The 23201-nt window shown below is 31.9% G+C and overlaps 1 protein-coding gene across 1 annotated transcript in view; it reads left to right on the top strand.

The window, feature by feature from the left end:
• Positions 1-22651, top strand: part of LOC145245823 (uncharacterized) — a 118555-nt gene extending 95904 nt beyond the window's left edge. Inside the window, exons 4-6 of the mRNA XM_080107471.1 lie at positions 14026-14497; positions 18622-18839; positions 22438-22651. Of these exons, the coding sequence (XP_079963597.1) occupies positions 14026-14497; positions 18622-18839; positions 22438-22552 (805 nt within the window). The 3' untranslated portion in view covers positions 22553-22651. The remainder of the gene's footprint in view (positions 1-14025; positions 14498-18621; positions 18840-22437) is intronic.
• The last annotated feature ends 550 nt before the right edge of the window (positions 22652-23201 follow it).

Below are 23201 nucleotides of genomic sequence, written 5' to 3'. Positions count from 1 at the left end.
TGTGAATGGCAGTATCGTCAAGTAAACTTGAACCCTACAAATCTGACATGTCCGCGTATATGAAAATTTTCGAATTTTTCAAAGTCTCCATTTTGTTATATTTTTTATTTCTAAATGAAAGAAAATCAGCCAAAAATAACTAAGAATAACATTAAAACCTTTCTATAAGAAAGGAAACATTGTGAATGGCAGTATCGTCAAGTAAACTAAAACCCTAAAAATCTTACATGTCCGCGTTCATGAAAATTTTCGAATTTTTCAAAGTCTTCATTTTGTTATATTTTTATGTCTAAATGAAAGAAAATCAGCCAAAGATAACTAAGAATAACATTAAAAACTTTCTATAAGAAAGGAAACATTGTGAATGGCAGTATCGTCAAGTAAACTAAAACCCTACAAATCTGACATGTCCGCGTACATGAAAATTTTCGAATTTTTCAAAGTCTTCATTTTGTTATATGTTGATGTCTAAATGAAAGAAAATCAGCCAAAAATAACTAAGAATAACACGAAAACCTTTCTATAAGAAGGTAAACATTGTGAATGGCAGTATCGTCAAGTAAACTAAAACCCTACAAATCTTACATGTCCGCGTACATGAAAATTTTCGAATTTTTCAAAGTCTCCATTTTGTTATATTTTTATGTCTTAATGAAAGAAAATCAGCCAAAAATAACTAAGAATAACATTAAAACGTTTCTATAAGAAGGTAAACATTGTGAATGGCAGTATCGTCAAGTAAACTAAAACCCTAAAAATCTTACATGTCTGCGTTCATGAAAATTTTCGAATTTTTCAAAGTCTCCATTTTGTTATATTTTTATGTCTAAATAAAGAAAATCAGCCAAAAATAACTAAGAATAACATTAAAACGTTTCTATAAGAAAGGAAACATTGTGAATGGCAGTATCGTCAAGTAAACTAAAACCCTAAAAATCTTACATGTCTGCGTACATGAAAATTTTCGAATTTTTCAAAGTCTCCATTTTGTTATATTTTTATGTCTAAATGAAAGAAAATCAGCCAAAAATTACTAAGAATTGCATTAAAACGTTTCTATAAGAAAGGAAACATTGTGAATTGCAGTATCGTCAAGTAAACTAAAACCCTACAAATCTGACATGTCCGCGTACATGAAAATTTTCGGATTTTTCAAAGTCTTCATTTTGTTATATTTTTATGTCTAAATGAAAGAAAATCAGCCAAAAATAACAAAGAATAACATTAAAACCTTTGTATAAGAAAGGAAACATTGTGAATGGCAGTATCGTCAAGTAAACTTGAACCCTACAAATCTGACATGTCCGCGTACATGAAAATTTTCGAATTTTTCAAAGTCTTCATTTTGTTATATTTTTTTATTTCTAAATGAAAGAAAATCAGCCAAAAATAACTAAGAATAACATTAAAACCTTTCTATAAGAAAGGAAACATTGTGAATGGCAGTATCGTCAAGTAAACTAAAACCCTAAAAATCTTACATGTCCGCTTTCATGAAAATTTTCGAATTTTTCAAAGTCTCCATTTTGTTATATTTTTATGTCTAAATGGAAGAAAATCAGCCCAAAATAACAAAGAATAACATTAAAACCTTTCTATAAGAAAGGAAACATTGTGAATGGCAGTATCGAAAAGTAAACTAGAACCCTACAAATCTGACATGTCCGCGTACCTGAAAATTTTCGATTTTTTCAAAGTCTTCATTTTGTTATATTTTTATGTCTAAATGAAAGAAAATCAGCCAAAAATAACAAAGAATAACATTAAAACCTTTGTATAAGAAAGGAAACATTGTGAATGGCAGTATCGAAAAGTAAACTAAAACCCTAAAAATCTGACATATCCGCGTACCTGAAAATTTTCGATTTTTTCAAAGTCTTCATTTTGTTATATTTTTATGTCTAAATGAAAGAAAATCAGCCAAAAATAACAAAGAATAACATTAAAACCTTTCTATAAGAAAGGAAACATTGTGAATGGCAGTATCGAAAAGTAAACTTAAACCTAGAATCTTACATGTCCGCGTACATGAAAATGTTCGAATTTTTCAAAGTCTCCATTTTGTTATATTTTTATGTCTAAATGGAAGAAAATCAGCCCAAAATAACAAAGAATAACATTAAAACCTTTCTATAAGAAAGGAAACATTGTGAATGGCAGTATCGAAAAGTAAACTAGAACCCTACAAATCTGACATGTCCGCGTACCTGAAAATTTTCGATTTTTTCAAAGTCTTCATTTTGTTATATTTTTATGTCTAAATGAAAGAAAATCAGCCAAAAATAACAAAGAATAACATTAAAACCTTTGTATAAGAAAGGAAACATTGTGAATGGCAGTATCGAAAAGTAAACTAAAACCCTAAAAATCTGACATATCCGCGTACCTGAAAATTTTCGATTTTTTCAAAGTCTTCATTTTGTTATATTTTTATGTCTAAATGAAAGAAAATCAGCCAAAAATAACAAAGAATAACATTAAAACCTTTCTATAAGAAAGGAAACATTGTGAATGGCAGTATCGAAAAGTAAACTTAAACCTAGAATCTTACATGTCCGCGTACATGAAAATGTTCGAATTTTTCAAAGTCTCCATTTTGTTATATTTTTATGTCTGAATGGAAGAAAATCAGCCAAAAATAACTAAGAATAACATTAAAACCTTTCTATAAGAAAGGAAACATTGTGAATGGCAGCATCGAAAAGTAAACTAAAACCCTACAAATCTGACATATCCGCGTACATGAAAATTTTCGAATTTTTCAAAGTCTTCATTTTGTTATATTTTTATGTCTTAATGACAGAAAATCAGCCAAAAATAACTAAGAATAACATTAAAACCTTTCTATAAGAAAGGAAACATTGTGAATGGCAGTATCGAAAAGTAAACTAGACCCTACAAATCTGACATGTCCGCGTACATGAAAATGTTCGTATTTTTCAAAGTCTTCATTTTGTTATATGTTTATGTCTAAATGAAAGAAAATCAGCGAAAAATAACTAAGAATAACATTAAAACCTTTCTATAAGAAAGTAAACATTGTGAATGGCAGTATCGTCAAGTAAACTAAAACCTAGAATCTTACATGTCCGCGTACATGAAAATTTTCGAATTTTTCAAAGTCTCCATTTTGTTATATTTTTATGTCTTAATGAAAGAAAATCAGCCAAAAATAACTAAGAATAACATTAAAACGTTTCTATAAGAAGGTAAACATTGTGAATGGCAGTATCGTCAAGTAAACTAAAACCCTAAAACTCTTACATGTCTGCGTTCATGAAAATTTTCGAATTTTTCAAAGTCTCCATTTTGTTATATTTTTATGTCTAAATGAAAGAAAATCAGCCAAAAATAACTAAGAATAACATTAAAACGTTTCTATAAGAAAGGAAACATTGTGAATGGCAGTATCGTCAAGTAAACTAAAACCCTAAAAATCTTACATGTCCGCGTACATGAAAATTTTCGAATTTTTCAAAGTCTCCATTTTGTTATATTTTTATGTCTAAATGAAAGAAAATCAGCCAAAAATTACTAAGAATTGCATTAAAACCTTTCTATAAGAAAGGAAACATTGTGAATTGCAGTATCGTCAAGTAAACTAAAACCCTACAAATCTGACATGTCCGCGTACATGAAAATTTTCGGATTTTTCAAAGTCTTCATTTTGTTATATTTTTATGTCTAAATGAAAGAAAATCAGCCAAAAATAACAAAGAATAACATTAAAACCTTTGTATAAGAAAGGAAACATTGTGAATGGCAGTATCGTCAAGTAAACTTGAACCCTACAAATCTGACATGTCCGCGTACATGAAAATTTTCGAATTTTTCAAAGTCTCCATTTTGTTATATTTTTTTATTTCTAAATGAAAGAAAATCAGCCAAAAATAACTAAGAATAACATTAAAACCTTTCTATAAGAAAGGAAACATTGTGAATGGCAGTATCGTCAAGTAAACTAAAACCCTAAAAATCTTACATGTCCGCGTTCATGAAAATTTTCGAATTTTTCAAAGTCTCCATTTTGTTATATTTTTATGTCTAAATGGAAGAAAATCAGCCCAAAATAACAAAGAATAACATTAAAACCTTTCTATAAGAAAGGAAACATTGTGAATGGCAGTATCGAAAAGTAAACTAGAACCCTACAAATCTGACATGTCCGCGTACCTGAAAATTTTCGATTTTTTCAAAGTCTTCATTTTGTTATATTTTTATGTCTAAATGAAAGAAAATCAGCCAAAAATAACTAAGAATAACATTAAAACCTTTCTATAAGAAAGTAAACATTGTGAATGGCAGTATCGTCAAGTAAACTAAAACCTAGAATCTTACATGTCTGCGTACATGAAAATTTTCGAATTTTTCAAAGTCTTCATTTTGTTATATTTTTATGTCTAAATGAAAGAAAATCAGCCAAAAATAACTAAGAATAACATTAAAACTTTTCTATAAGAAAGGAAACATTGTGAATGGCAGCATCGAAAAGTAAACTAAAACCCTACAAATCTGACATGTCCGCGTACATGAAAATTGTCGAATTTTTCAAAGTCTCCATTTTGTTATATTTTTATGTCTAAATGAAAGAAAATCAGCAATAAATAACTAAGAATAACATTAAAACATCTCAATAAGAAAGGAAACATTGTGAATGGCAGTATCGTCAAGTAAACTTGAACCCTACAAATCTGACATGTCCGCGTATATGAAAATTTTCGAATTTTTCAAAGTCTCCATTTTGTTATATTTTTATGTCTAAATGAAAGAAAATCAGCCAAAAATAACTAAGTATCACATTAAAACCTTTCTATAAGAAAGGAAACATTGTGAATGGCAGTATCGTCAAGTAAACTAAAACCCTAAAAATCTTACATGTCTGCGTACATGAAAATTGTCGAATTTTTCAAAGTCTCCATTTTGTAATATTTTTATGTCTAAATGAAAGAAAATCAGCAATACAAGTCTCCATTTTGTTATATTTTTATGTCTGAATGAAAGAAAATCAGCCAAAAATAACTAAGAATAACATTAAAACCTTTCTATAAGAAAGGAAACATTGTGAATGGCAGTATCGAAAAGTAAACTTGAACCCTACAAATCTTACATGTCCGCGTACATGAAAATGTTCGGATTTTTCAAAGTCTTCATTTTGTTATATTTTTATGTCTAAATGAAAGAAAATCAGCAATAAATAACTAAGAATAACATTAAAACATCTCAATAAGAAAGGAAACATTGTGAATGGCAGTATCGTCAAGTAAACTTGAACCCTACAAATCTGACATGTCCGCGTATATGAAAATTTTCGAATTTTTCAAAGTCTCCATTTTGTTATATTTTTTATTTCTAAATGAAAGAAAATCAGCCAAAAATAACTAAGAATAACATTAAAACCTTTCTATAAGAAAGGAAACATTGTGAATGGCAGCATCGAAAAGTAAACTAAAACCCTACAAATCTGACATCTCCGCGTACATGAAAATTTTCGAATTTTTCAAAGTCTCCATTTTGTTATATTTTTATGTCTAAATGAAAGAAAATCAGCAATAAATAACTAAGAATAACATTAAAACATCTCAATAAGAAAGGAAACATTGTGAATGGCAGTATCGTCAAGTAAACTTGAACCCTACAAATCTGACATGTCCGCGTATATGAAAATTTTCGAATTTTTCAAAGTCTCCATTTTGTTATATTTTTTATTTCTAAATGAAAGAAAATCAGCCAAAAATAACTAAGAATAACATTAAAACCTTTCTATAAGAAAGGAAACATTGTAAATGGCAGCATCGAAAAGTAAACTAAAACCCTACAAATCTGACATCTCCGCGTACATGAAAATTTTCGAATTTTTCAAAGTCTCCATTTTGTTATATTTTTTATTTCTAAATGAAAGAAAATCAGCCAAAAATAACTAAGAATAACATTAAAACCTTTCTATAAGAAAGGAAACATTGTGAATGGCAGTAATATCAAGTAAACTAAAACCCTAAAAATCTTACATGTCCGCGTTCATGAAAATTTTCGAATTTTTCAAAGTCTCCATGTTGTTATATTTTTATGTCTGAATGGAAGAAAATCAGCCAAAAATAACTAAGAATAACATTAAAACCTTTCTATAAGAAAGGAAACAATGTGAATGGCAGTATCGTCAAGTAAACTAAAACCCTACAAATCTGACATGTCCGCGTACATGAAAATTTCCGAATTTTTCAAAGTCTTCATTTTGTTATATTTTTATGTCTAAATGAGAGAAAATCAGCCAAAAATAACTAAGAATAATATGAAAACTTTTCTATAAGAAAGGAAACATTGTGAATGGCAGCATCGAAAAGTAAACTAAAACCCTACAAATCTGACACGTCAGCGTACATGAAAATTTTCGAATTTTTCAAAGTCTCCATTTTGTTATATTTTTATGTCTAAATGGAAGAAAATCAGCCAAAAATAACTAAGAATAACATTAAAACCTTTCTATAAGAAAGGAAACATTGTGAATGGCAGTATCGCCAAGTAAACTAAAACCCTAAAAATCTTACATGTCTGCGTACATGAAAATTTTCGAATTTTTCAAAGTCTCCATTTTGTTATATTTTTATGTCTAAATGAAAGAAAATCAGCAATAAATAACTAAGAATAACATTAAAACATCTCAATAAGAAAGGAAACATTGTGAATGGCAGTATCGTCAAGTAAACTTGAACCCTAAAAATCTTACATGTCCGCGTTCATGAAAATTTTCGAATTTTTCAAAGTCTCCATTTTGTTATATTATTATGTCTGAATGTAAGAAAATCAGCCAAAAATAACTAAGAATAACATTAAAACCTTTCTATAAGAAAGGAAACATTGTGAATGGCAGTATAATCAAGTAAACTAACACCCTACAAATCTGACATGTCCGCGTACATGAAAATTTCCGAATTTTTCAAAGTCTCCATTTTGTTATATTTTTATGTCTGAATGAAAGAAAATCAGCCAAAAATAACTAAGAATAACATTAAAACTTTTCTATAAGAAAGGAAACATTGTGAATGGCAGCATCGAAAAGTAAACTAAAACCCTACAAATCTGACATGTCCGCGTACATGAAAATTTTCGAATTTTTCAAAGTCTCCATTTTGTTATATTTTTATGTCTGAATGAAACAAAATCAGCCAAAAATAACTAAGAATAACATTAAAAACTTTCTATACGAAAGGAAACATTGTGAATGGCAGTATCGAAAAGTAAACTAGAACCCTACAAATCTGACATGTCCGCGTACATGAAAATGTTCGGATTTTTCAAAGTCTTCATTTTGTTATATTTTTATGTCTAAATGAAAGAAAATCAGCCAAAAATAACTAAGAATAACATTAAAACCTTTCTATAAGAAAGGAAACATTGTGAATGGCAGAATCGAAAAGTAAACTAAAACCCTACAAATCTGACATGTCCGCGTACATGAAAATTGTCGAATTTTTCAAAGTCTCCATTTTGTTATATTTTTATGTCTAAATGAAAGAAAATCAGCAATAAATAACTAAGAATAACATTAAAACATCTCAATAAGAAAGGAAACATTGTGAATGGCAGTATCGTCAAGTAAACTTGAACCCTACAAATCTGACATGTCCGCGTATATGAAAATTTTCGAATTTTTCAAAGTCTCCATTTTGTTATATTTTTTATTTCTAAATGAAAGAAAATCAGCCAAAAATAACTAAGAATAACATTAAAACCTTTCTATAAGAAAGGAAACATTGTAAATGGCAGCATCGAAAAGTAAACTAAAACCCTACAAATCTGACATCTCCGCGTACATGAAAATTTTCGAATTTTTCAAAGTCTCCATTTTGTTATATTTTTTATTTCTAAATGAAAGAAAATCAGCCAAAAATAACTAAGAATAACATTAAAACCTTTCTATAAGAAAGGAAACATTGTGAATGGCAGTAATATCAAGTAAACTAAAACCCTAAAAATCTTACATGTCCGCGTTCATGAAAATTTTCGAATTTTTCAAAGTCTCCATGTTGTTATATTTTTATGTCTTAATGGAAGAAAATCAGCCAAAAATAACTAAGAATAACATTAAAACCTTTCTATAAGAAAGGAAACATTGTGAATGGCAGTATCGTCAAGTAAACTAAAACCCTACAAATCTGACATGTCCGCGTACATGAAAATTTCCGAATTTTTCAAAGTCTTCATTTTGTTATATTTTTATGTCTAAATGAGAGAAAATCAGCCAAAAATAACTAAGAATAATATGAAAACTTTTCTATAAGAAAGGAAACATTGTGAATGGCAGCATCGAAAAGTAAACTAAAACCCTACAAATCTGACATGTCAGCGTACATGAAAATTTTCGAATTTTTCAAAGTCTCCATTTTGTTATATTTTTATGTCTAAATGGAAGAAAATCAGCCAAAAATAACTAAGAATAACATTAAAACCTTTCTATAAGAAAGGAAACATTGTGAATGGCAGTATCGCCAAGTAAACTAAAACCCTAAAAATCTTACATGTCTGCGTACATGAAAATTTTCGAATTTTTCAAAGTCTTCATTTTGTTATATTTTTATGTCTAAATGAAAGAAAATCAGCAATAAATAACTAAGAATAACATTAAAACATCTCAATAAGAAAGGAAACATTGTGAATGGCAGTATCGTCAAGTAAACTTGAACCCTAAAAATCTTACATGTCCGCGTTCATGAAAATTTTCGAATTTTTCAAAGTCTCCATTTTGTTATATTATTATGTCTGAATGTAAGAAAATCAGCCAAAAATAACTAAGAATAACATTAAAACCTTTCTATAAGAAAGGAAACATTGTGAATGGCAGTATCATCAAGTAAACTAAAACCCTACAAATCTGACATGTCCGCGTACATGAAAATTTCCGAATTTTTCAAAGTCTCCATTTTGTTATATTTTTATGTCTGAATGAAAGAAAATCAGCCAAAAATAACTAAGAATAACATTAAAACTTTTCTATAAGAAAGGAAACATTGTGAATGGCAGCATCGAAAAGTAAACTAAAACCCTACAAATCTGACATGTCCGCGTACATGAAAATTTTCGAATTTTTCAAAGTCTCCATTTTGTTATATTTTTATGTCTGAATGAAACAAAATCAGCCAAAAATAACTAAGAATAACATTAAAACATTTCTATAAGAAAGGAAACATTGTGAATGGCAGTATCGAAAAGTAAACTAGAACCCTACAAATCTGACATGTCCGCGTACATGAAAATTTTCGAATTTTTCAAAGTCTTCATTTTGTTATATTTTTATGTCTAAATGAAAGAAAATCAGCAATAAATAACTAAGAATAACATTAAAACATCTCAATAAGAAAGGAAACATTGTGAATGGCAGTATCGTCAAGTAAACTTGAACCCTACAAATCTGACATGTCCGCGTATATGAAAATTTTCGAATTTTTCAAAGTCTCCATTTTGTTATATTTTTTATTTCTAAATGAAAGAAAATCAGCCAAAAATAACTAAGAATAACATTAAAACCTTTCTATAAGAAAGGAAACATTGTGAATGGCAGTAATATCAAGTAAACTAAAACCCTAAAAATCTTACATGTCCGCGTACATGAACATTTTCGAATTTTTCAAAGTCTTTATTTTGTTATATTTTTATGTCTAAATTGAAGAAATACAGCCAAAAATAACTAAGAATAACATTAAAACCTTTCTATAAGAAAGGAAACATTGTGAATGGCAGTATCGAAAAGTAAACTAGAACCCTACAAATCTGACATGTCCACGTACCTGAAAATTTTCGAATTTTTCAAAGTCTTCCTTTTGTTATATTTTTATGTCTAAATGAAAGAAAATATGCCAAAAATAACTAAGAATAACATTAAAACCTTTCTATAAGAAAGGAAACATTGTGAATGGCAGTATCGAAAAGTAAACTAAAACCCTACAAATCTGACATGTCAGCGTACCTGAAAATTTTCGAATTTTTCAAAGTCTTCCTTTTGTTATATTTTTATGTCTAAATGAAAGAAAATATGCCAAAAATAACTAAGAATAACATTAAAACCTTTCTATAAGAAAGTAAACATTGTGAATGGCAGTATCGTCAAGTAAACTAAAACCCTAAAAATCTTACATGTCCGCGTACATGAACATTTTCGAATTGTTCAAAGTCTTTATTTTGTTATATTTTTATGTCTAAATGGAAGAAATACAGCCAAAAATAACTAAGAATAACATTAAAACCTTTCTATAAGAAAGGAAACATTGTGAATGGCAGTATCGTCAAGTAAACTAAAACCCTACAAATCTGACATGTCTGCGTTCATGAAAATTTTCGAATTTTTCAAAGGCTTCATGTTGTGATATTTTTATGTCTAAATGAAAGGAAATCAGCCAAAAATAACTAAGAATAACATTAAAACCTTTCTATAAGAAAGGAAACATTGTGAATGGCAGTATCGAAAAGTAAACTAAAACCCTACAAATCTGACATGTCCGCGTACATTAAAATTTTCGAATTTTGTGAAGTCTTCATTTTGTTATATTTTTATGTCTAAATGAAAGAAAATCAGCCAAAAATAACTAAGAATAACATTAAAACGTTTCTATAAGAAAGGAAACATTGTGAATGGCAGCATCGAAAAGTAAACTAAAACCCTACAAATCTGACATGTACATGAAACTTTTCGAAAAGGAAACATTGTGAATGGCAGTATCCTCAAACTAAAACCCTACAAATCTGACATGTCCGCGTACATGAAAATTTTCGATTTTTTCAAAGGCTTCATGTTGTGATATTTTTATGTCTAAATGAAAGAAAATCAGCCAAAAATAACTAAGAATAACATTAAAACCTTTCTATAAGAAGGTAAACATTTTGAATGGCAGTATCGTCAAGTAAACTAAAACCCTACAAATCTTACATGTCCGTGTACATGAAAATTTCCGAATTTTTCAAAGTCTCCATTTTGTTATATTTTTATGTCTAAATGAAAGAAAATCAGCCAAAAATAACTAAAAATAACATTAAAATGTTTCTATACGGAAGGAAACATTGTGAATGGCATATCGAAAATTAAAATAAAAACTACAAATCTTACATGTCTGTGTACATGAAAATTTTCGAATTTTTCAAAGTCTTCATTTTGTTATATTTTTATGTCTAAATGAAAGAAAATCAGCCAAAAATAACTAAGAATAACATTAAAACGTTTCTATAAGAAAGGAAACATTGTGAATGGCATATCGAAAAGTAAACTAAAACCTTACAAATCTGACATGTCCGCGTACATGAAAATTTTCGAATTTTTCAAAGTCTTCATTTTGTTCTATTTTTATGTCTAAATGAAATCAGCCAAAAATAACTAAGAATAACATTAAAACCTTTCTATAAGAAAGGAAACATTGTGAATGGCAGTATCGAAAAGTAAACTAAACACTAAAAATCGAACAGGTCCGCGTACATGAAACCTTTTCAATTTTTCAAAGTCTTCATTTTGTCATATTTTTATGTCTGAATGAAATCTTACAAGTCCACGTACATGGAAATTGTCAAATTTAAAATTTTATAAAGTCTTCATTTTGTTATATTTTTATGTCTAAATGAAAGAAAATCAGCCAAAAATTACTAAGAATAATATTAAAACTTTTCTATCAGAAAGGAAACATGGTGAATTGCAGCATCGAAAAGTAAACTAAAACCCTTGTGTGAGATTTGTGTGCTTTCAATCATAATTGCATGCTTTCAATCATAACGTTCCTGAATTCTGGGTATGGACAGCCATGTTTTGTTTAAGTGTTGACTGACAGAACTTGAGTTGGAAACGTGAGTGATAGTATTGGAGACAATGAGTTCATTCTGTACCAATGTAACTATTTGTATCGGAATATTAGGAGAGACATTCTCCCATAGGGTAAACAAACTCGTAGATTACATTAATTTTTCTAAATAGTTTTTGCTTAAGATTGGTTATTGTTTATAACAAGGTTTGAAGTTTGTTTTTTAGCGTCAGGTCTACTGAAAAACTTATACAGATCCCATAATCAACAAAAGTAAACAATAAAATCATTGCCTCCGTAAACATTAAAAGTTTGTTCACCAATGTCCCTGTATATGGCCGAAATATTAATTTTAAACCAATAAATATTTGCTTTTTTTACATAATATTGTGTTGCAATTTGGCTTATAAATATATTTCATACATGTTTTAATCGTGAAATATATTTTGAGATTTTCAGTGATGCACAGCCCTCATTACCAATGTCGCTTTTCACATGATATAAATTCAGTATACCCAACCTGACTCAGGACATGCCAGATCGTCTTTATGTGTGCTAACATTGTAAAAAGATCAGGCTTTGACAATTATTGGCTTTTCTTATTAATGACACATCAGCGGACATCAACTAATAAGCCTAAGTAAATGTGTAATTATAAAGGATACGTAAAAATTCAAATTTAATTTTGAATTCGTCATTTGACCTATTTTCTACTAAATTCTTTTACAGGCCTCTGATCTTTTTAGCCAAATCCATTATTTATTTCCTTCTCATTGCCCCAACTATATATATATATATATATATATATATATATATATATATATATATATTGAAAAAAAGAGAGAGAGACAAACATAGGTAAAATTGATAAAAGTGGTATAAAATAAAAGCAGTGGTCAAACAAGATACAGTGAGAGAAGAAGACGAGAGTGATAAATATAGTGAGAGATGGGTCACATAGTGTTTTAATTAAAATGGATTCTATATGAGGATTGATAATTTGGATAGTTTGGATTAATGTTGTCTTTTTGGATGTTATTTTCACATTTCAGCTGCTTTAATCTCTGACCATCTTTAGCTGTATTTTGTCGAACTCTGGAATCTTTCTGTCGAACTCTAGAATCATTCTGTCGAACTCTAGAATCATTCTGTTGAACTCTGAAATCGTTCTGTTGAACTCTAGAATCATTCCATAGAACTCGGGAATCTTTCTGTCAAACTCTGGAATCATTCTGTCGAACTCTAGAATCATTCTGTTGAACTCTGAAATCGTTCTGTTGAACTCTAGAATCATTCCATAGAACTCGGGAATCTTTCTGTCGAACTCTAGAATCATTCTGTCGAACTCTAGAATCATTCTGTTGAACTCTGAAATCGTTCTGTTGAACTCTAGAATCATTCCATAGAACTCGGGAATCTTTCTGTCAAACTCTGGAATCCTCCTATTGAACTCGTGAATCTGCATGGAATTTAAAAAGGAACCCTTTATTTGATCCATGGACGTATCATGTTCTCGTTTTGTCAGTTATGACAGGTGGAAATTTTAAGCAATTCGTAGTTGTATTCTTTGTATTGTGTGCAGTAAGGATTGAACCTTCAACCACCAGAAAAGTGTCATTTTCAACTGAATTCACCTAGTACTTTATCCATTATCCAATGGGCTCCATTCTAAATTCCATGCAGATTCCTAAGTTCTAGCCTTCGACAAGATACACCTGAAGAAGGTTGAAGGTTACATTGGCTCACTAGTCAGCACATTCCAAATTAAAAAATTGGATGTCTTGAAATATTAATGTTCATATTAGAAAAAGCACTATTTACTGGTGAATGTAATAAAAAAAAATGTATGAATTTATGTAACCAGTGTAAAGAGTGTAGTAGTAGGACTTAGAAGATAAGGAGTGAAAAATCTTCCATCTTTGTTTTAAATTATATTAAAAAAAATACCTGAAACAGTAATCAGAATAAAATATAGAAACCTAAGAAACTAAATGAAAGTAAAAAATTTTCTTTGTAACAACACAGGTCAATATGTGCCCTATTGAACTAACAAAATCGAATTGTATTTCTAGCTTTAGTTAATAAAGCTATCAAGTACCAGTGTAAGGGGAGGGGGACTGACTTTACTTTACATATTAGATATATGTATAGAGAACTTGTATTTGGTAATAACCAGAATGCTGATAAAAAATATTTTTGATATGTTTAAATTCATGTTAAATTAATTTTTGTTTTTTATTTTATCTCCTAACAGACCCAGGATTTTCTATGATGGCCCATCTCAAAGGCAGAATTTGGGGGCTACAAGTTCTGCATTCAGTGAAACTTCTTTCGAAAGGGATAGATTTCAAAACAATTTGTCAAAAACATCACCTGAGCACGAAACAATGTGGCAAGCAGAAGCTGCGGCAGCAGAACCGACACCCATGGAGATAGAGACGGCGGACCCGACAGATTCAAATGACTCCTGTCCTATTTGTCTCTGTGATTTCACCAACCGAGAAACTTTGAAAAAATGCGGCCACTCTTTCTGTTCGGCTTGCATTAAGCAAAGCTTTGATTCAGTTGGACCTTCCTGTCCCATCTGCCAGACAGTGTATGGTAAGGTTATTGGACTGCAGCCACCAGGAACAATGACTGTCTACAAGGAGGGATATTCTCTACCAGGTTTTCCAAATTGTGAAATGTATGTTCTGAACTATAAAATACCAAGTGGTGTACAGGAGGTAAATAGTCTGGGTTTTTTTTTTGTTTAAAATTTTGCACGAACAGTAGTCATGTAAATTTTTGCTAGAATGGATTTTCCAGGATAACTCTGATTGCTTTCTTAGGGATCATTGTAGGAGGTAAATAAAGCTAGTCTGTTTTTTTTTTTTTTTTTTGCATATACAGAGTAGGCTTCAAGAATCTGAAATCATTTCAAAGGTCAATAATTTTGGTAATTAGTCCCCTGCCAAAGGAGGAATTGGACCTAATAATTCACTGCCATTCGTCTGTTTATTTGTTCACACTTTTCTCAATAACCCCACCATGGATTTATTTTGAAATTTTGATAAACATTAGTCATGGTGAAAGTAAATTTTTGCCAGAACAGGTTTTCTGAGATAACGCTGATTCCTCTCCTAGGGGCCATTATAGGGATAAAATTGCCTCCAAATCATTCATCCATTCATTTGTTTGCATTTTTCTCAATAACCGCGCCCTGGATATTTTTTGAGATTTTGCACAAACATTAGTCATGGTGAAAATAAATTTTTCACTTGTGGCAGAGGACTCTGCATTCTCGGCTTGTTATTTTTTTTTTTAAATAACTTTAAATTTTCACAAAATGTAGCAATGTACCAATGCCAATTGTCCGTGGCATGTGTAAACCATAATAGATCTGTAGATCATAATGTATGTACAATCATAATTCTGATGTTCGTTTATAAATTGGCTTATTAATTAGAATGGAACAGTTGCACAAATAAAAATGCAAAATCATCTTTGCTCACAAGTTTCATGATTTTGTCACCTTCTGTTTTTGAGTCACCTCTGACTCCTAGGTTTCACTTAGACTTTTCCATTCAAATAACGGCTTTCGGTAACACGCAGACGGATCAATAGGTTCCAAAACAACAAAGCTTGTCTTTTGCAAATTTCACATTTATATGTCAGACAGTATTCTTAGATATGTTGTGTAAATAAATTCATCCAATATGTATCAAAAATTGCAAAAAATTCGATCTTAAATATAGTCTTTCTGTCTTATAGATGAAAAAGAATAATTTTTACAAGGGAATATTTTATGTTACACCGGCAAGAGAGATAATAAAATTTCAGCAAATCATTTCTTCTTAATGAAAACAGATTTTTATAATTTGGAGATATTGCTAAGTGGTAGAACATTTAACTACAGATTAAATGATCCCCTGCTCAAGCTCGGGTATACTTCACCATTTTATTTTAATTTTTTCTTATTAATGAGTTCCATTTATGATAAAAGAAGAGGTACCATTTAAAATCGCCGCAAATCATTTCTTTGTTTGCATATTTTAAAACTAAACATTAATCAGAAGTGACTTTTCCAGGGCATTCGTCATCAAGCTCAAATATCAGCTGACGTGATATTGTAAGCAAACAGAAACGTGTCAGTGCTTTTTATATATAAGTAAATATAGTAACCATTTAATGGTTTCATTTTTCTCTTCTCTGAAGCACCTGGAAGTATTCTTTGTTCATCTTTGTTTTACTGACTCTTTAATAATAATAATAATAATGATGATAATAAACCAACGAAATGTGAGTTTACGTCCTTTTTTTTTGTTAAAAAAAAAAGTTAAATGTTACTTCGCATTTATTTCAGAAAACAGTCTGTTTCAATATAAATGCATAATTCTGTTTGTCAATGCAAATTTAATGAAAATCCTCTAAAAGTGAATGCAAAAATAACCAGAGGGGCGACTGGCGAATTATCTAGTTTTTTTAATTTTCTCTTTCTATCTAATTAGGATGTTCCCTTTTTCTTAGTCAGCTATTTTGTTGTCTTTAAATTACTAATCATCTCTGTCTTTTCTCAGGTGTTTCAGAATTTCTTTGTCGTTTATATCATTTTCTCTGCTTTGAAGAATATGTGAAGACACATTAGTCTGTATTTTGTGCATAGCGAACACACAGACATAATGCACAACACTTTCAGTGAGACATATACGATTATCGCCCTTATTTTCAGCAGTTGCATGTTGCAGCTGATAGGTGGCGATATCAAAAATCCTTTGCCGTCTCTCTTTCTTTTTCCTGTGGCATAGAATGGATGAGAATTCATGCACTCAGAGTTTGGTTACACATGCAAATTGACTCAGTAATGAAATGACCTCTACATATCGATCAGCCTTAATGAGGTAAGCCAAACTTTACAAAATCATGAACAATGGACCATGCAATCATTACCGAGATGAATTCTCCTGACTGAATTTGTTGTAAAGATTAAGACTCTTAAGATTTTTCTGTTATTTATGCTCTGGAAATATTGATTTTAGTATGAAAGATAGATAAATCTGTAAATTGTGGGTCTTTGTTTTGTAGTTTTTTATATTAAATCAGACATACCACCACCCCCGAAGAAATCTGCTTCAGTTTAAGGTCAAAGAATGAATGATACTTTTTAAATTTAAAATATTTTTCACCCATGGTTAATCAAGATTGTATCAACTTTGTAAATCTTTGTTTTGTAGTTTTTTTGTTTTTTTAACTTTTAGTTAGACATACACGCACATGCACACGCAAACAACTGCTCTTTATATGCTAGATTAGGAGGGTGATCTGGCATTACCCATGGCAAATATGTAACATATTTCTCTTGAAACTTCTGTCTTTTGCTATTTTTCTATCCCCTCATTTTCATCCTCCATCTCCATACTCCCCTATTTCTTCTGCATTTAGCCCATTCCTCTCACTGGACATACACAGACATTGAATGTCTACTGAAGAGAATTTGAATGTCTACTAGATATTATTCCTGAGTGTCTAAGGTCTCTTTCTACATCAGTTTCTAAGGACAATCTGGCATGAGGATAAATTTCTCTACAAGTAAACTCTGATCAAATATTCTAAATAACATGGTATTCACAGCCCAAATAATATTTCCTTGGTATGGCTGACCGACACTGGCTTTTATGAGAAATGGTGTACCTTCTCTAATTGATGTTACCTCAAGTAACAGCGCAAAGCTGAATACTCCACCAGATTAAAGGAATTTTTGTCCTGGAATCTAGTCAGACCAAGAGATCACAAGAAATATATACTATAACATATTAAAATAGTCAGTTGAGAAGAGGAAAATTATTTTCCTAACTTCTTTACTAACTCAGTGTTTGAGAGATAAAGTACTTCAATGGAATATTCGAATGTCTATTTATCTCAGATAGAGATTAAGTGTTAACCCCTAGGGAAGGGGGCCCTTGATTTCTGAGAACTTCGACTGAAGTAAAATGAAACAAAAGAAGAATTTTTGGCATCATTATGGCAACCTAGGAACTGTTTTTTTTCTTGGAAAATCCGTCTTTGTCATAGTTTGATTTGATCCAAGGAGATCCACCCAGCCATTACTTCCTCTCTTCAGAGGCAATTGGTTTACTGCTTTTCAGCTGTACCAGGGTATACTGATAAGTCCATTATCAGCTGTTTTTGTACTTTTCCAGGACGCAACCTTGAGAAAGTTAGTTTTCCTCACATTAAACAGATATTATGTCAACATTTGCAGCCTTGAGAGGCATATAAATAAGAGTCTCTTCTTTTCATATTATCCAGGGAATCCACAGCACATTCTGATTCTAGAGTCTGGTTTACAAGAAGTTCAATATTTTTGTGTAAAGTAGGTATGATTTGAGTCGGTCTTAAGAAGATATGTTTGTAAAATTATCTCCCTTGTATTGAGATATGAGTTCTATTACTTTGTGATAAGGTTTTAGAGTGGTCTCCCTTACGTGTTGCTTTCAGAAAATGAAACCCATTATGAAACATGCAGACAATTTGTTTTTATAGATTCCTCAAAAAATTAACTCATTGATTAAAACAAATTTAAGCCACTTTCCCCTAGTTAAGTACATAAACTGACTTGAAAACCAATCCCCTTCCCTGTTGAAGTCTGTGACAGTTTGGATCAAAGAATTTTTTTTCTAAATTTTAGATGTTATTCATCTTGGGCCATGCCGATTAAAAAAAAAATACTAACTTTTTGGTGGAGTTGCTTTGTATTTTTTTAGTTTTAGCTGGGCATACAAACACATATACATACACACAAACAACTGTCCTTTATATAATAGATGAAAAATCTTAGTAATATACATTACTATTTTTGTTTGTTTGTCAGAAAAATCATCCAAATCCAGGTAATCGATATCATGGAACTAAGAGAGAGGCTTATTTACCTGCTAACCATGAAGGGGAGACTGTCCTGAAGATGTTGCAGAAAGCCTTTCAGCAGAAACTTATTTTTACTGTCGGAACTTCCAGAACAACCAATAAGAGTGATTCAGTCACTTGGAATGATATACATCACAAGACTTCTATCACTGGAGGTGCTTTTAAGTAAGTAAATTCAAGTACCATTTTACAGGATAGCATGGACCATTTGCTAAATGCTGAATGCTTACAAAGAAAAATTTATTACTAACTAGCCGAAGTAACCGTCGTTGACTGGCTTCAAAAAGAGCCTTAAAAATGGACTCTGATTGATAAGAGGTTCCTTCAATAAGTTTCCAGACTTTTTTTGTATAGGCATTTAAAATTGTCGTAGACTCTCGAAAATTCACTATGTTATTGCTATACATCTTATGAGATGACTGCTCAATTTTTATGATTTCAGGTTCATATGAACAGCTACAGCAGGAAATAGAAGACACTCTACTACTACTAAAGCCTGATTGTCACAACTCGTCAATTTCAAAAACACAATCTGGACGTGAGGACACTTTAGAAGAACGATATGAAATAAAAATCTGTTTTAAACTTGAACAAAAATGTCACAGAAACGTATGGAATGCTTCAGACTGCTTTTGGACCATCTTGCATGAATCAAGCATCAGTTTTTGAGTGACATAAGATTCAAGGAAGGCAGGGAGTTTGAGGGAGGATGAGATATGTGGGAGGAGTAAAGAAGTCAGGACACCAGAGATGATTGGCCAAGTAAAGAATTTCATAGATAAGGACCATTGTGTATCTATAGAGACAATAAGTGCACAGTTTGATGTCAGTGTGGGAAATGTACACACAATTATTCACAAGCAACTGAAGATGTGGAAGATTTGAGTGAAGTTTGTCCCAATAGTGCTCAGAGAAGATCAGAAAGAAAGATGTTGTCATGGGTGTCAAGACAGTTCCTCACCCTTTCTATAATCTAGACCTTGCTCCCTGTGATTTTTGGTTATTTCCTAAGCTCAAGGAGGAGAACCATAGAGGCTGTTGTTATGAGACAATTGAGGAGATGAAAGAGGCTGTGACGAGGGCCATTGACACATTCACACAAGAAGACTAACATTTTTTATTTTTTTAAAAGACTTTTTTGATTACATTTTCAGCCCAAAAAAGGCACATTGCCACTTTGTTGTAGGGGGGCTACTATCAGGGACATAAGCATCAGGAGTAATGTGCAGGGAGTTGAGCAGCAAGATGTCGGTTCACGTTACACTTGAACTTCTGCATGTCAGTACAGTTGGGGAAGCAGGGACCCGGAAGGGAATTCCAAAGTCTAGCATTTCTGGGGAAGAAACTACTGGAGTAGAAGGCTCTCTTACATCTAGGGATCTCTACCATGAAGAGGTGAGATTTAGCTGCTTTTCGGGTTCGTCGGGGGTATTTAAGTGCTTGCAGTTCGTCAGAGCATTCACTGTTAAAGTACTTGTAGAACAGGCAGAGGGATGCAATATTTCATCGATGGGAAAGAGGCTGAAGCTTAGATGACAGTTCAGGACCTATCAGATTGGCGACTCTCTTTTGAACCTTGTCTAGGAGTGAGAAACTAGTGACAGATGCACCTTCTTCTTCTTCAGTAGTCCGTCGCTGACGACGATGACGTTGCACCATGCCTAACAGTCCCAGATAGATTACGCCTGATGGACTCACTGGTGACTGTGGAGTCCAATTCGTGAATTGCATACACGGCCGCAGGCAGCACAAGGGAAGATGCCGTCTGCCCGCTGCGCCGCGGCACCAACCCAAATATGACAACAATCCTCCATACATGGGCGAATGGTGGCCTTATAGAGGTATAGGATACTTTCGGGCGTTATCAGCTTTCTAGCATGGTAGAGAGAACCCACCTTCTTCGCAGGGGTTCTGGCAATATTCTCAATGTAATTGCTCAAACTCATGTTTCCTGTGAACATTAGGCTGAGAAGTTTAAAAGATGTACTTTCAGATAAAGAGTCATTGGCCACTGCTATTGGTGGTAGGGAAGGTTTCTTGTAGTTATTGAAGGAAACAAGTTTAGTCTTGGCAGCATTGAATGTAACCATCAATTTTTGTCCCCATTCCACTACAGATTGCAGTTCATTCTCTAGTGTTTCTGCCATTTCTTTAGATATGTGTTCATTTGTTTTCCTGTCATGTCTGTTAGAGAGCGTGGTATCATCAGCATATATACCCATCTCACAGACAATTTTGTCAGGGAGATCATTAATGAATATTAGGAACAATAGAGGTCCAAGGATAGACCCCTGAGGCACTCCCACATTTATATTATATTGTTTAGATGTACGACCGTGAAGGACAACCTGGATTTTTCTCTTATCTAAGAAGGATTTAATTATGTTATGTATTCTTCCAGTGATACCGTATGATCTGATTTTCTTGAGAAGACCCTCATGCCATATCCTGTCAAAAGCCTTAGATATATCTAGAGCTACCACTCTACTCTCCCCCGCTTTGTCCAGTGAATGGTATATACGTTCTGAGATTACAGTTAGGATGTCTGCTATGGAACGGGCTTGCCTAAATCCATATTGTTGGTCAGTCAGAAGTTTAGCATCTGTAAGGTGATGGACTAGAGCTTGGTTAATTAAGGTCTCAAATATTTTGGCGAAGAGTGGGAGGAGGCTAATGGGCTAGATCTAGAAGTGATGTGTAACATAGGGCATTCTAGAAGTTGTTGGAGCAGTACAAGTGCATTGCAGCCAGAGGAGATTACTTTGAAGGAGACTAGAACTAATACTAAAAGTGCCCATACAAAAAAGTCTGGAAACATATTGAAAGCACCTCATATAACAATGTAAATAACTTTAAAATTCTTTAAACTGATATTTATTTTCTACATACTTTTTATATCTTCCAGTCTCTTTCGTTCTCAGATGTACAGACAGACAGACACACTTCAGACATTTCTCAGATCTTCTTTGTGAGGGATAGGTGGGAGTAATTGTTTGATGTGCACCTACCTCAAATGAACATGAGGGGGCAATAGTGTGAATCTTTATTGACACAAACCTATGAACACTAATTAGGGTTCCCCAGTATAAGTAACCCTCATGGGGCCCCAGCTCCGTTGGTAGGGAGTGAATGATGTGATTCATAAAAAACCTTCCCCTTCCCATGGTGGGTTATCATGGCAAATTCGATAGCTGTACTTCAAACAGGGTGAGTGTGTATAGGGTTCCTAGTTATAAGTGGCACCACTGGGGTCCCCTTGTTGGTGAAGGTGAATGGTGTAACCTGTCAAAACTTCCCCTACCAAATTTAGTGCGAATGTGTATAGGGTCCCTCCTTATATCATGGGAAAGGGAAGGTTTTTATGAGTCACATCATTCACTCCCACCAACAGGGCTGGGGCCCCATGGGGGTTACTTATACTGGGGAACCCTAATTAGTGTTCATAGGTATGTGTCAATACAGATTCTCACTATTGCCCCCTCATGTTCATTTGAGAGAGGTGCATATCTTCCCTCCTGGGACTTCATCCCTGTTGATGGGTTGACTTTATCATAGCCATTGCAGATCCTTGATACTGCTTCTGTCATTGTATGTGATCAGTTCAGTATAATAGTAAACTATATAGAAACCTATTTGTGTAGCCTGACAGACGCACAGACGTTGAACTTTTTTATATAGATAACATGGTATTACAACAACAAACAACAAATGGCTTGTTAGAAATAAAAAAAACTACTTTATTTTTATTTTATTTTTTTTTTAGTTTTGGATATCCCGATGACAATTATCTGAACCGAGTGATGGCCGAGCTGGAGGCAAAAGGAATCGACGCAAAAAGTGTGGCAGATGAAAAGATTATGAATTTTCTAGTTTCTTAGTAAGAAACAATCCCTTTGAGCCTCTCCCAGGATTGTTTAGTTAAAAATCAATAACATATCTATGAAGTGTATTTGTTTATAAAAACATTATTGGCTACATATGTGCATACATGTTTCTGCTCCAACTCCTTTCAGACCAGACTTTCTTTTTATAAAACCAGATTTTAAATTAAAGATTAACCAATAATATTTGTATAAATTAACATACTGTAAGCATGCTCAACTTGTCATTGAGCAGTTTTTGATTTTTACTGGAAGAAAGTTGGGTGTATGCTTTGTGAATGTGAGCAGTAGTGGTTTTGGAGAGAGGTGTGATGAAGGAAGGGAGTAGGGGGGAAGTATGATTTTATATATATATATATATATATATATATATATATATATATATATATATATATATATATATATTCAAGCAGATATTATTAAATACAACCGAGATATTTTGCTTTATGATTCTTTTTCTTTATTTTTTTCATTTTCCGTAAAATCTTTTTTATATAAAAATCGAAAATATTAATGAAAGTTCCATAGTTATCATAAACGTTTTTGATTCAAATGTGAATCATCTTCAGGTGGAATTCATGGAGTTGAGATGAAAATGAATAGGGACGAAAATGAAAAGTAAAAAAGTGAAAAGTAAAATACACAG

Source organism: Euprymna scolopes, chromosome 23 (assembly GCF_053919585.1).
Source record: "Euprymna scolopes isolate OS-2025 chromosome 23, ASM5391958v1, whole genome shotgun sequence".
Classification (NCBI taxonomy): Eukaryota; Metazoa; Mollusca; class Cephalopoda; order Sepiida; family Sepiolidae; genus Euprymna; species Euprymna scolopes.
This window is presented reverse-complemented; position numbering and strand designations above follow the sequence as displayed.